This window comes from Brachycentrus maculatus, unplaced genomic scaffold (assembly GCF_059751285.1).
Source record: "Brachycentrus maculatus isolate JH-2025_06_01 unplaced genomic scaffold, ASM5975128v1 h1tg000256l, whole genome shotgun sequence".
Classification (NCBI taxonomy): domain Eukaryota; kingdom Metazoa; phylum Arthropoda; class Insecta; order Trichoptera; family Brachycentridae; genus Brachycentrus; species Brachycentrus maculatus.
In genome coordinates, this window is record NW_028281007.1 from 164007 (window position 1) to 180361 (window position 16355).

At 32.2% G+C, this 16355-nt stretch overlaps 1 protein-coding gene across 1 annotated transcript in view; it reads right to left on the reverse strand.

Annotated features, from left to right (window-relative positions):
• Nucleotides 1-6717: 6717 nt before the first annotated feature.
• Nucleotides 6718-16355, reverse strand: part of LOC148306060 (uncharacterized) — a 365252-nt gene continuing 355614 nt past the window's right edge. The window contains exons 3-4 of the mRNA XM_088265663.1: nucleotides 10766-10920; nucleotides 6718-6821 (exon numbers count right to left, since the gene is read on the reverse strand). Of these exons, the coding sequence (XP_088121789.1) occupies nucleotides 6718-6821; nucleotides 10766-10920 (259 nt within the window). The remainder of the gene's footprint in view (nucleotides 6822-10765; nucleotides 10921-16355) is intronic.

Below are 16355 nucleotides of genomic sequence, written 5' to 3' on the forward strand. Positions count from 1 at the left end.
CCGATTTAAAAAAATATATGTAAGTATGTAATAAAATACCTAGGTACCTACCTATACATTTTATTAAGTACTTACAAATAGTACCTACATGAAACAGTTCTACCACCAGATGTCGCATGCGTCGCACAGAATAAAACAAAAGAGATCCGATAGAAAAAATATAATATTCTGAACAGTCAGAATCAGATAGATAGATAAAAAAATATTATAAAGATAAATTAAGAATAAACTTTAATTATAAACTTTAATAACAAAGCAACAAATTGTTTATTTTATTATATACACCCACTTTACTTATTATTTACACCCAATTTACAAAGAAAAATATTACCACGTTATAAGTATATATGTTAAATACATTTAAACATTTTACATTTTTACAATTTTCCTCATCTGTAACAAATAATGAGTATTTGGGCATAAAAAATAATTTAGTTTAAAACAATAAAATTAATTTGGCATGGATTTTTCCAAATTTCTTAATATTATTGTCGAAATTAAGAATAATTTATTTATAATAAAATACAGTTAATAAGTACATTATTTCGTAAGTAGTTGCTGTATCTAGTTTAAAAACCTCAAATGCACATATCGACCTGTTTATTTTCATTTTAACGAGTAATATTTGTGTAAAATATGATAATCGGTAATGTGTATGCGGTGGCGGTGGCTAGTAATTACGTTCTTACGATGGCGTTTCGTGTGCAAGTTGCGTACGCGATGTGCTAATATCGGTCTACTTTAATGCATTTGGCTGCGAATAGGGATGAGATTGGAGTGTACATCACTCGCTGGAGTCGCAGGAGCGGTGCCAAGCTCCTCGGGGGTGGTATTCTCAAACTATGTTGTTTATTTATTTTAACTTCATGTACAGAAAAGAAATATGTACTAGTTATATTGGTCAAAACATTTGATACCACATATAGCTATTTGCAATCAGAGGGTAGATAGCGCTTGAAAATAAAGTAAAATAGAAAAAGGAAAAAAATTATAAATTAAATTTTACTGCTTTATTAATTATGCAAGTACTATTTATTAAATATTTGTAAAAATTACAAACTGGTCATTATAAGGAAGGCAAAGAAAGAAAGTATAATAGAAAGGAGGTAGAGGGAAAACTAAAGGATGCAGTTTGATTGACATTTGGGATTCTAATGATAGAGTATAATTGTTCTAAATTTTTGACAACAAATCGAGAAATAATATGCATATAGCACGATTTAATACATACCTAGCAAAGAAAATCAAGTGTTAGGAGATAAAAATTAAGAAATTAAGTCTATGTCAGTCTCCGGTTTAAGCAATCACTTTATAGACTATGTAACATTAAAATGTTATTTAATCTTAATAAAAATAATTCATTAATCTAGAGGAAATAAAAATATCTTGGTAATGTGGGTCAATAAACGAGGGATTAAAATTTAATCGTGTTTGTGTTCAGTTAATTCATAACGAATGGAAAAATTAAAAAATAGCCCAATCGATGTGGAAACTCAGAATCGCACCGCAGCAAAGGGGTGCACACACCCCGCAAGTGCGCTCCCAGGAGACGGGCCCTCTCACCCTACTCGACCAGTCCGGGTTCCATACACCCCGCCCTATGGAACAGCCTTGATTTAAGGCTGTCGGAGGATTAAACGCATCGCCAGATCGTAAATCGTGGTATTTTAAAAACTTACCATTGCACTAGGGTTGTACTTTTTCTGGGCACAAACTTAACCAAAACGGACTAAAAATCTACCCCCTTTTCGAGGAAAAAAAGACGGATTTCCTTAAAAGCGTATTGTATCTAGATTTTAAGTACTCTGGAAAAAAAGTAATGACTACTTTTATTAAATGGATCGGTCACGTGTTGAGACGGGAAGATTTTCTGCACCTGATAATAGACTGAACTAACGCCAGAGGACAGCTTATCTTTGTTACTTATAGGAGGACATGAGCTGTTCTATGTATGAGGAGCTGAATTGGGTTTTGCAGAATATACTGGAGGGACAAAAGAGGTGTCATTTGTTGCTGCAGACCAATCTTCAAGATTGAGACAAAAGGAGAAAGAAGATTATATTCCATGAAGGGTGTCTGAATTTCAGAAGCATTCATTCATTCAAACCCTTATCCGCACCCCAATCGTGCAAAGGGCACTGCATAATATAAACGCGGTGTTATCTTGACCGGAAAAGTGATCAGTCGTCCACTTCAGGTACCAGTCCAGGGTAATATTGAATAAATATTACAGTGAAAAAAACACATATATTTATTTGACCCCCCCCCCATGGGAATTGAACCCAGGACCTCCAGAACGGTAGCCGAGCGTGCTGACTAATACACAACAAAAGATCAGAGGGCCAGAACCACACACACATATTATTTTAAAATACTAATTAATTACTTTAAGTTGGTGTTTTTGACAACCCTAGAATAGTTTACTGAGCATCGTGTGGTGGTGCCAATGCGTTCTTGTAATCTTATTTTTCTGCCGGAGAATATTTCGCAGTTTTCCGTAGGCGAGTGTCACAACCAAGAAATATACTCTCTTTACAAAATGCTAAAATACAAACAAAACTGCGCGTGTACGGTGACACGGAACTCTCTGATACAAAAAATAAGAGACGACTTTAAAATATATAAATCTTGTAAAAATAATTCAAAACGTCATTTATTTTGTTTAACGCTCATTTTAATTTATTAAATACGTGTAGTAGTTTCCTTAAAGTGTTTTTTTTTGTGGAAATGTGTAATGAGTCGGTGTTTAATTAATATACACATACATTTCAATGTTTTTAAATTAAAATTCATGACAAAAATTGATTGAAAATAAATGGAGTTTGAAAAAATTAAAAAATATATTTTTTAAACTAGCTAAAACTAACTAACTAACCATCACGCCGTTTCACCGCAGGGGTAGGCAGAGAGAATAGAGCGCCACACCACTCTGTCCTTGCAAACATTCTTCGCCTCTTCCACGTTCATGCTTCTATTCATACATACCCGCCGATTGTTACGACTCCTAACCTGACCACTTTCAAGTATTTGGCATACCTGATCGTGCCATGTTCTTCTCGGTCTTCCTCTGCTTCTTTTCCCACTAACATTCGCCTCATAAATTTGTTTTACCGTTCTTTCCTCACTCATTCGTTCTACATGTCCAAACCATCTCAACACACCTTTCTTAATTTTATCGATAATGCTTATCTCAGCTTTGCATTCCTTCCTTATTTCACTATTCGCACATCTATCATACATCGTTTTGTCGCACATTTTTCTGAGAGATCGTATTTCGACTGCATTCAGTCTACTTTCATCCTTCTTTTGCCAACTCCATGTTTCACTTCCATACATTAGAATTGGAACCAGGACTCCGTTGTGCACTGCCAGTTTAGCTTCCGCTGATAGGTTTTTATTTGCTATAACTGATTTGAGTGCACCATTCACTTTGTTCCCAGCATTCACTCTCCTTTCTATGTCTTTATCAATCTTTCCATCCCTAGAAAACATACTACCCAAATACACGAAATCATCTACCTGTTCCAAAATCTCTCCATTTACCAACATTTTACATTCAGATCTGCATTCTTTTCTTTCAAAAACCATTATCTTGGATTTGCTAACATTCATCAATAAATCACTTTCCTTGCACACATTATACACTTTTGTCACCAACGCCTGCAGCAAACTAGAAAACATGTCAATTCGTGACTCAACTGTTTTTCTTATTCTTTGATAAACAGGTTTTATATATATTTTTTGGTCTAATGCTCGTTGCAAAATATCACTTCAATAGTTATTATTATGGATATATTTTTGAAACGGGATTATTAATAATATGTTAAAATTAATGTCTCAGAATTTATATAACATTATCCTTATAGTTATGGGGTTATTCTTTATTTGTAATCAATAAGGTCTGAGATTTTTTGTTCCATAATTTTTGTTTATAAAACCGAATTCAATTGGATATTTGTTATTATTTTGCAAATCAAAGAATATGGCCAATTATTATTTTATTTGTCAAAACCAACAAGTTTTGAGAAATCTAAATAAAAAAGAGTAATCGATAAAATGATTTCAATAAATATTATGAAAAAGATCTAAGACAGTAATGGTTATACTTAAAAGAAAGAAGACTTTTAAGAGAAGAAGGTTTGTAATCAGGTAGGAGTAAAGATAATAGAGGAATCCATGTGAATGATGATAGAATGGACAGTTAGAGTTCCATGGATAGAAATTAATGCTTGAAACGTTTCTTGAATGATAACGCATTTTGACGGCTATAATCTAGCAAGTTGGATAAAAAAGGAATTTGTAAAAGATGCTGCGTTATGTAAAAGAACGAAAAGTATTATCTCCTTTGAGATCATTATGTATTAATATTTAATATTATTCATATTTCATTCGGAAGAAAATAGTTTATGATAAAAGAAACACGTATGAAATATTATGTTACAGTGTTATTTGACTATCTGTTCTTCAGAAATAAAAGTCTGGAATTGAAAAATAATGCGAATGTGATATCTCTTTGTGATACATATTTTAAATATTGGCTAAATTATCGAAAAAAACGCGAATCGTGACATTTGAGGGATAAAAATTTGAGAGATAAAATGTCACGTTCTTGGCTAGAATTTTGCATATCGTCTTTCTTTAACGTATTATAATATCATCTTTCATAACGAAATATTTGCGGTTTGATTTTTACACTTTAAAGTATTTGCTTAAGGTCCAGCATTCGTTAAGTCACATTCATTCCACCGGAGACCACCGGAGAGGTCACATGTCTGCTTACGCCCGAGTTTTCTAGAATATAAATTGACAAAAAAAATATTTTTTTTTTACCTCCATACCTTTTAATAACTCTTTACTTTTCAAAAATGTTTATTATTTCAAAGAAAAACTTATATGTTAAATGCAAAAACGGTGTTTGAAGATCAATTATGTAGAATAGTAACTAGATTTAGAGAAAATTAAGTTGCAACTTAACGAATACTGGACCTTAATATACATATGTAAGTAAAACATAAGAAAGCGTATTTATTGGAATCAAAAATTTCTTTTTGATCGTTGTGTTTTTTACTATGTCTTGTAAAGAAAACCTATACAGGATTAAATACTTAAAATATAGTAGAGAAGTCGATATGTATACGTGATTATCTTTAAGGAATACGTTCTCGTGTAATTAGAATTGTTTACTCAGAGGAGTATAAGCTTAAAAATAATCCCAACATTTTTCAGTGTCTAGATCCTTGTTCGTTTTTGTCCGCCTCTGTAGTGTAATGGTGAGCACGCTCGGCTACTGTTCTGGAGGTCCCGGGTTCGATTCCCAGGGGGGTCAAATAAATATAAGTGATTTTTTCACTGTAATATTTATTCAAAATTACCCTGGACTGGTACCTGAAGCGGAGGGCTGATCACCTTTCCTTCGTGTGTAAGCGATCAAGATAACACTGTGTTCATATGAAGCAGAGCCCTATGCACCATTGGGGTGCGGATAAGGGTTTTATTTATATTATATTAAATCCTTGTTCAGAAATCTGTGTTTATAGTTGGGTAACAATCACCATTCTAATAAAAAAATGACAACCACAATATTAATTTTTTAGGAACTCATACATACATCACACACGTGTATAAAGTGATCTATGACAGGTCATAAGCCCTGTAAATACCCAGAATTCCATATTCTTCTTCATCTTAGTTAATTTTTTTAAAATATAAAAATAACTACTAAAAACCCAGATTTGTGAACAACGATTTAGACACACTGAACAATGATGTGATTATTTTTAAGCTTACTAAGCCAAATTCTTCTTCGTCTATGTTGAGATGTCAAAATGTAAAAAGCAAAAATGATATAATTTATAATATATAAGAATACAATGTTTGACGTTGTATCCTCTCCGATTACCCCTGGAAGGAATTGGGTGATGGTTAGTTAGTTTTAATTAGTGGCGGAAAGGGTTGAAATCTGTTTACATTATGGGAACGTTCAACATTTGAAATATCTTTAACCCTTACTATACTGTATGTCAGTTTATACTCCATGCGCCGTAAGGGGGACTTCAGTGAAAATGTTCGCGTAGTAAAAAGTGCACTAAATTTTACGGAAAATAAGCTCGTACTAATTTACCTAAAAATACGCCTAGTTGATCTGTACGTTGGCTGAAAAGATGGCGTTCTACAACACATGCCACTTGCTTTTTCAAGCTGGTATGTTAGGAACAGTGTAGCGTGGCACTCCGTAGTAACTAGACTGCTTCTCTTGCACAGCAAATTTTGAATAGAGTATTTTTCCATGCAAATACCCACAAAACAAGAATTTTTGTTATTATTTTATCGTATTCATCATAACAATTTATGCCCTGAGTTTTGACGTTCCGAAAGCATACTTTACAATATTTATTTATATAATTATAATGAAAGAAAATTATTAATGCAATCGAATACGATATGGCTGAATGATACAATGTATTTCAGATCTACTTACTTCCATTATACTTTCATGAGTTGCTATTGTTTCAATTTTTTGTGATTTTATGGATAATAGAAGCAGACAGTAATTTTTTTGTGATTTTATGGATAATAAAAGCAGATTGCACAACTTTAAATAAAATTCCGTGTTTGAATATGATGCGGAATGCATCGAAACACGTGTCCCAGTAGATTTGAAGAAATAGTGGTATTTACTAAGTAAAACATTAATTAAAAATAAAAAGTTAGATATTATCAAAAGCACATACAATGGGGAATATACGTCCCCCAATCGGGAAGGATGCGTTGAGGATTACAGCGTTCGTCGGGGTAGCTCGATATACGGCGATGTTTGTTGCCTGTTCGTTGCCATGTTATCATCACGCTCCGGCGACTTCGGGTTCAAATCTTCCCCAGCTGCTACACTCTCACGGTTGGCGCGACCTTCTATCTCCTATCTCCCATCTCCCATCTCCCATCTACAACTTCACCTCACTCTGTCTCCAAATACCCGTCTCTTCACTAATAACGTATCAGACGCCACTAGTGTCACGATTTCGCCAAGCCGTCCCATTTATTTTATTATTTTATTTCACTCTCTTCCTTTTGGGGCGATTTTTTTAAATCTTAGAAAAGTCTAAAACTAAACTCACTAACTAACCCGTCGGGTTGTAGTCCCGTGGTTAGACTCGTGAGCTGTTGAGTCAGAGTTTCTCGGTACGAACCCACTCTACCACATATCGCTCACTCCTTTCAAGAACGTCATAAATAAAAAAAAACTTAATTTTTCAGGAGAACGTTTTTAATGTTTAAAAATATAACACAATGTATTGAAAATAAATGTCAAGTCACTCATTGAATTTTTCGCCGTGCAACAGATCTTTTTAAGGTTTTTTCTCCATTCCAAAAATATTTAGTATTTTTAAAAAAGTAATTAAACAATGCTTTGTCTTCAAAATGCAAAAACAACATTTTCTGCCCTGTAGCGGATAAATATTCAGTTAAAAATATGCCTTTTTTGCTGGGATAAAGTACATTTTCTGGGCGTTTCGAAAACATGCACAACTGATATTTGACGATTTTTGATTTATGACGTTCTTGAAAGGAGTGAGCGATATCTGATATCTATTTCTAATAATGAGCCGTTCAGTCTCACAGAAATAGTATGAAATTGAAATATTTTTGTAACTTATAAAAACACAAATATTTCGCATTAATTAGAAAAAACATCGCTTTCCGAAGTGGTAAGCAGAGATAATAGAACGCCACATCACTGTCTTTGCAAACATACGTATTCCATATTCATGAAATCTCCTCAATTATTATTCCTATCCCTAAAATGACTTCTCTTAAGTGTTTGAAATACTAAGTTTTAAGTTTCACTTAGTTTTCTTTGCTCTTGTTTCCAACTACACTCAACTCTTAAACTTGTTTTACAGTTCTTTCTTCACTCATTCGTTCCTCGTGTCCAAAGCATCTCGACACACCTTTCTTCATTTTATCGATAATGCTTATCTCAATCTTCCATTCTTTCCGTATTTCACCATTCAAATATATATCATACATCGTTCGAAGTATATTCGTTTAAAATATCGCATTTTAACTTAACTCAGCTAACAAAAAATATATTAAAAATGTCTTATGTACAGTAAATTCATTGGCAATATATGAGATATAAACGGAATACACATTGTATTTATTGATCGAATCTGATCAAAGCTCTGACAATTCAGTTTGAATTTTGAAACGTTGACCCAATGTGTATTACACTAAATATTACTTTTAGACAGGTGCTGTGGCGTAGACGCTCGACTGCGAAACTGGCGTCGCGGGATCGATTCCCGCCAAGTGCAAAATAAACTCAAGAAAGATTTATTTTCAGTTGGTCTCGGTGTTTGAAATGTATTATTTACATTTGCCTTCCCTATCCTTACTATCCTACCTGCAGACAAGCCTCTAAAAGTAGAGGTTTTGCGGGTTATTCATATAAAATAATTATAATTAAATAATAAACGATAAATATAAATAATAATAAGTCTCTCTCCAAGAACAAGACCTTATCATCTTTATCGTAGATAACTGCGTTCTTAATTTTAAGATTGTAAAATTAAAAATGTCTCGAAAAAGATTTAAAAAAAAAAAAAAAAACTTTTGTAACCAAATTCAAATACCAAAAAAATAAAATAATAAATTGAGAAAAATGCTTGTGATTTGGAATACATTTTATTCCCAGCTACCATTACTACCGAAGTGCCCTTGAGGTAGGGTTGTATGAAAAAGGCGCTTTATAAATTTATTATTATTATCAAACCACTATTTCTCTCTAGCGGTAAGTAAAAAAGATTAATCCAAACACACGTCTGTTATAACAAAGAACCTTTATAGCGGTAAGTAAAAAAGATTAATCCAAACACACGTCTGTTATAACAAAGAACCTTTACTCATCAATATTCGTAAATCTTAACACACATAACCTCTAGTTGCGTATATTGTTCATACGGTCATATGTAAAATTCCGAATATTTTCTATTTTTAGCTCCCATTTCAATTCTAACGTAGCGTGTGATTTAATATTTGGAATTTGTGTAGGCGTATAGTATTGTTGGATGCTGGTGTGTGATTGTATTGAAAAGAAGATAGACAGAGTGGAAATAAAGTCAGTAATTACATTGAAGATATATTTTTCACAGAAATAAACCCAAAACTTGTATTATTTGTATTTTTGTATTTATTTAATTGTGATGTTTTTCGGTTTTGGGACCACTGACGATGGATGCTTTTTTGTGATACTATAAACTAAAATCAATAAATTGTCATGAAAACTAATTTTTTCCTGAGTCTGAAGACTTAATATTGCTTCATGATATTTGACATTCTACTAAAATACAAATTTCAATACAACATTTTGAGTGTGTCCAAATACTTGTTCACAAAATCTGGATTGTCTCCAATTACAGTAGTTATTTTCATATTATTTTTTGACATCTCATCAAAGATGAAGAAGAATATGGAAGTCTGGGCATTTACGGGGCTAACGACCGTCATAGGCTGGTTTAAGTGATCACTTTACACACGTGTAACATTCACCAATTCTACCCATTATTGACAACCACACTACTCAAATTCTTGGAAGTTCTATATATATGAACCAATTTAGAAACCTTGTTCTTGAATCACTAGAACTTCACTAGAGACATCTATTGGTGAGATGTAAAGAAGATGTAAAGAGATGTATTGCTTCATGACATTTGACATTCTACTAAAATACAAATTTCAATCACAATATATTTTCAATCAGAATATAACCTTAATCAGAACATGATTTTCCTTTGAAAATATTATTTATCAAAATTATTTATAGAACTGGCATTTGTAGACTTCTAATTATAATATTCATAACTTTCTCTTATACATTACAAAAAATCGCTCAAATGGCTTTAAGTGCTACAGGGTGGTTTCCTTTAAATTTTAATTAGTTTCATATAAATCATATTTACTATATCTTACCTACCATAAAATAGAGACAACTGCGATACGTCAATTTTATATTTATTTATAAAACAAATAACCATTTTTTCTTTACATGTTGCTTTATCCCTCTTACCGTGATCTCTTTAAATTACTGACGGTGAGGGAGATAGGAAGAATTGTAGAGATATAGAAATGTTATCTTAAGACATTTAAAGAGAGGATACCGAAAAAATGCACTTACATAGTGCTTGTAAAGGGAAAAGATGGGAATATGAGAAAAGGTAGATCAAGCAAAACTTATGTGGACCAGCTTATCATACAAAGTTGTATTACAGACTTCGCCAATCAAGAACTCAAGATATTTTTATTTTTTGACATCTCATTAAAGATGAAGAAGATTATGGAAGTCTAGGCATTTACGGGGCTGATTAAATCTGGCTGGTGTTTGATAATGTCTTAATAAAATGAAACGCGTCACGTATTAACATATACATAAATAGATGTAGAATTCAATCCAATAAACCTTGTTTAATTTTGAATATATTACCCGACAACAGTGTTTTAGTCATATTTTAATCATGTCTTACCAAAAAGTGAATTTTGAAACGAAAAACTACATAATTATGATATTATTAAAAACAAAAACAGATATACTAGCATAAAAAAAATATTGTTTAAGAGCTATTTCAAAATCTTACTTTTTTGTAAACAAATTATTAGATTGTTTAATTAAAGTTCAAATAATGGGTGTTTTATTCTCTCTGTCTACCTAACCTAACCTGAAGCGGCGTGGTGGCTAGTTAGTTAGTTAGTATAATCGAAGTAAACTCACCTAGAGTCCGGAAGTGAATCAGCTGCACGGTGTCGCAGTCCTCCCCGACCTGGAGGTAGGTGAGCTCGCAGCGGAATATGCCTTCATCATCCGCTCTCACCGGCGATATCCGCAGTTCGGCTGCTGTGGCGTTTACAGAGTGCACCACCTCTAATCTGTGAATGAATAAATTAAAAAAATCAGCAAAAATACATATTATGAAAATTTCATTATGTATATGTTTATATATATATATATATATATATATATATATATATATATATATATATATATATATATATATATATATATATATATATATATATATATATATATATATATATATATATATATATATATATATATATATATATATATATATATATATATATGTATAAATGTATATATGTATATATGTATATGTTTATGTATATATGTAGATGTATATATGTATAAGTATATATGTATATGTATATGTGTATATGTATATGTGTATATGTATATGTGTATATGTATATGTGTATATGTATATGTGTATATGTATATGTGTATGTGTATATGTATATGTGTATATGTATATGTGTATATGTATGTGTATATGTGTTTATGTATATGTGTATATGTATATGTATATGTATATGTATATGTATATGTATATGTATATGTATATGTGTATGTGTATGTGTATGTGTATGTGTATGTGTATGTGTATGTGTATGTGTATATATATATATATATATATATATTAAGCTAATAAGATATCAAATAGTCAATGATCACGTTTTTGCAAAAAATCCACTTGGTCACTTTCTCCTGTTTGACTACGATATACTCGTACATCGTTCCTCCTATATCCGTACAGACTATATGCACGCTGATTGAAATAAGTATGTTCACATTTGAAGAATTTTGTACACCTGTCTTTCATATTTCCATCATGCCTTTATATTTCCATCTTCTACGCCCTCCGCTTAATGTATCGCTAGTACAAAGTGCTCTTCCTTTATTTGATAAATACGTTTTCTGTGCTTTATCGAATTTTCCAACAGAAGTAATTTCTTATATTTTTCATTTGCGTTGTATATAGTAGTTGGGTATATTTTCTTTTGACTTGACTTGAATTTAGTATCTCAAAGAGTAGAGGGTTATAACAGCCATTTTTAATAAAAGTTTTACTTAGTATATACCACTATTTCATAAAATCTATTGTGACACGTGTTTCGATGCACCATTTTTAAAAACTGTATTTAAAGCTAAGTTTAAATTTTAGAGTTGTGTCCTTGGGAGGTTGAAGGTTAAAGAGGTTCTTATTTTCATTTCTTTATTATTTTTATATGTCAAAATGATTAAAATAACATTTTTATATTTTGTAATGGCTATAATAACTCCCTGTGTAACTCCGTAGTGTAATTTCACGTTCACTTAATATCCTGGAGACCTCAGGATCGATTCCCAGGGGCATAAAATAAATATAAGCGAGTTTTCACTCTTATTGTATATTTATTTCATGTTTCCCATAACTGGTACCAAAAGAGTAGGATTGATCGCCTTATATTCATGTAAATAACGATCAAGATAACACTGCGTCAATATTATGCATTTCTATATGCACCATCTCGTAAAAATTTTAATATTTATTTTTTATTGAATTACTTATTTCAACACACATTTCGCTCACTCCTTTCAAGAACGCCATAAATCAAAAAACTTGATTTTTCAGGAGAACGTTTTTAAAGTTTTAAAATATAATACAATGTATTAAAAATAAATATCAAGCCACTTATTGAAATTTTTACTGAGTAACAGATCTTTTTAGGTAAAACCTGAAGGTTTTCTGTCGATTTGAAAAATATTGAGTATATTCAAAAAAATAATTAAACAATACCTTTTCTTCACAATGTAAAAACAACACTTTCTGCCCTGTAGCGGGTAAATATTAAGTTAAAAATTTGCCGCTTTTGCTGGGATATAGTACATTTTCTGGGCATTCCGAAAACATGCACTACTGAAAATTGACGCTTTTTGAGTTATGACGTTCTTGAAAGGAGTGAGCGATTTGTTAAATATTAAATACAATTTAATTTGTTTTTTTTTTCAGACTAAGACTACATAAAAGTGTAGAAAGAGTTGTACGACACTGATAAAGTGTTGAAAATAGAAAGAAATGTATTATAAACACATGCATGATATAAAACATTGACAAATGTTCACTGAGATGGTTAGATTTAAAATTAAATAAATGAATAGTTAATATATTTGAAGAATGACTTAATATATTTGTTTCGTTGTGTTAAGTATTTTTTTCACCCTTTTCAATGGACTGACAACATCAACAATTACATCATTGATGATTTGAATCAGCCAAGACTTGGAATTTGAAGGTCACGTACTTGAATGTCTATGTATAGAAGTGAGATATACTGTCTTCTCTGCCTGCCCAGTGAGTGAATAGCATAGCCAAAATTTAGCAGCAGTGGTATGATTAACAATGCGTTTCAACCGTTTGTAGCCAGAGAATTCATTAAATTATTTTTAGGCTTTTAAAATGATTTCAAATGTAATTACTGGTTGGATGTATTCAAATTAAAAACGCAATTTTGCCAAATCTGAGTTTTCATTTAGCCAGGAATTTTCCCCTCACAATTTAAAGGTTGGGGTGAGGTAGTTACATCTCTCGTTTTGGCCAAATTTTGGAATGGAAATACGAGTATAGGCTCTTTACATAGTTATTTGGTTCGTGTTCCTTAATTATCTCTTTTATTACCAGGTTTTTAAGATTGGTGAAACTATTGGAAATAGAGACCGAGGAAAACTTGGCACAATCAGGTTTGTCAAATACTTGAAAGCGGCCGGGTCAGGAGTAGTAATGATCGTCGGGTTTGTATGAGGAGATGCATGAATATAGAAGAGAGGCACATAGAGGCAGTCAGTGGTAATGCATTGAAAATGCTAGGATTTGTTCTGCGTACTGCCAGGGTTTTCCAAAATACCCGCGTGCTGAGAACTCTTTATAACTCCTTGGTGCGAAGTAGACTCGAGAGTGGCTCGATGATTTGGGGGCCACACGAGCTTAAGTACTCTCTTATGGTAGAGAAAGTCCAAAAGAAGTTTTTGAGGTATCTCTACATGAGAGAGTACGGCTATTATCCTTGGCTCTACCCGACCCAGTTTCTCCAGGGTATGCTTGGCTACAATAGTTTAGAGACTAGAAGGAATGTGTATTTAATTACGCATTTTTATCGATTGTTGCGCGGAATGATCGATAATCCTGAAATTATCCGGAGCATTGGTCTGTATGTTCCCGATAGTTACCTAAGACAGCGTCGGCATAGATTGTTTCACATTCCTATACACAGGACCAACCTGCCGATGGTTATTCCTGTAGGAAGAGCTACCGCTATTTTGAACAATATCACATTGGATATTGATCTGTTCCATATGTCCGAAGGAGTTTTCCGAAGCGGGATTCTTGTATCCTCTCCACAAAACATTCTCTAAAATAAAAAATAAGGGTCAACACTATCTACCCTCGAGCCAAGCAATTATACCCCTCCTCCGCGCTGCTCAAACTGAAATTACGAATATTTTTGTACCACGCCTTGAATTCAAATACTGTTAATGGTCCTGCTTACTGATTCAACTAATCAAAAAATGTTAATTAATTACATATTTCTTCATTTTCACCATCTCAAGAAAGATCAAAAAGTATAAAGAATTTTTAATTAATGTTTTACTTAGTAAATACCACTATTTCTTAAAATCTACTTTGACACGTGCTTCGATGCATTTCACATCATTTTCAAACACCGTACATACGGTGTTTGAAAATGATGCGGAACGCATCGAAACACGTGTCACAGCAGATTTTAAGAAATATTGGTATTTACTAAGTTAAACATTAATTAAAAATGGATAGATTTTACCACAAAGTGACTGCTGAATCAATTAATTAAAGTATATAGAAGTCTGGGTATTTAAAGAGCTTACGACCCGTCATCAGCTGGTTAAGTGATCACTTTACACACGTGTAACAGTCACCATTCTACCCATGATTGACAACTACTGAAAGTTTTTATAATGTTCTCAAAATAATTTTCGATTTGGGAAATCTTTTATTTGCCAGAGATACTTTTATTTCATAACTATATTTTATAAAATATATAACTATAAATTATTTTTCACATACTGAAAAACATAATTTTCAATTTTGCTTTGTAGTCTATAATTTACCAGCTAGAATAGTGAATGTTAAATATGTGTAAACAGATCACTTAATCAGCCCATGACAAGTCGTAAATCCTGTTAATACCCGGACTTCAATATACATCTTTAGCCATTATATTATGTATCTACATTATAAATCTATATACTACTTTATACGCCCTTAAAATACCCAGACATTCATATTCTTCTTATTATTTTTGACATCTCATCAAAGATGAAGAAGAATATGGAAGTCTGGGCATTTACGGGGCTAACGACCGTCATAGGCTGGTTTAAGTGATCACTTTACACACGTGTAACAGTCACCAATTCTACCCATTATTGACAACCACACTACTCAAATTCTTGGGAGTTCTATATATATGAACCAATTTAGAAACCTTGTTCTTGAATCACTAGAACTTCACTAGAGACATCTATTGGTGAGATGTTAAGAAGCTTTTTTACTAAGCAGAAACTCTTATATTAGTATGTGAGATCTGAATCCTGGATTATATTCACACACATGAGAAACGCCAGAAAATACCATTTTCATTTTTATTATTATTACATATTCTTCTTCATCTATTTAACTAGTTGTATAAAAAACCTTTACTTAATTATAACCCTTATCCGCACCCAATGGTGCATAGGGCGCTGCATCGAATTGACGCAGTGTTATCTTGAACATTACTTACATGAAGGCAAGGTGATCACTTTTGCGCTTCAGGAACAAGTCCAGGGTAATATTAAATACATATTACAGTGTAAAATCACAAATAGTTATTTTCACCCCCCTGGGAATCGAACCCGGGACCTCCAGCACGGTAGCTAAAGCGGGACGCTGACCAATACACCACGGAGGCGGACGCAAGACTAGTTTTATTTTTAAAAGATTCATAAAATGTGCTACGAAGTATCTGCGAAATACATTCAGGTCTCCTTTTGTGTATTTTTGAATTAGTAATATTATAAGAGCTCCTTGAAAGAGTACAGAGAAAGGACCTTTGACCACTTCTCCAACCAATGAACTCCATCCAGTGGTTCTCAAAATGATGAAAATTTGCAAAATTCGAAAAAGGTACTTCCCCTAGCAAAAATGTTAGTTTTAACTTTTACTTAACATATAATTTATTACTTTCTGCAGAAAGTAATAAACTATGTGTTACAAAGGTTTGTTATATTCTGTGTGTTATACAATTTGTTTTCTTAATTTTTATTCATATTTTATTTTACTTCCAGATTCGAAAATTCTTTCTTAAAAAAATTTATATGATCAGATTTATGAAATATAATTTATGTTTGAAGCATTAACTTACTGATTTTCCATTTTATAATTAAAATGAAACTTTGTTTTAAAATCGCTATAAATATTTTATTATAACTTAATTATAATGTCTACCGGTTA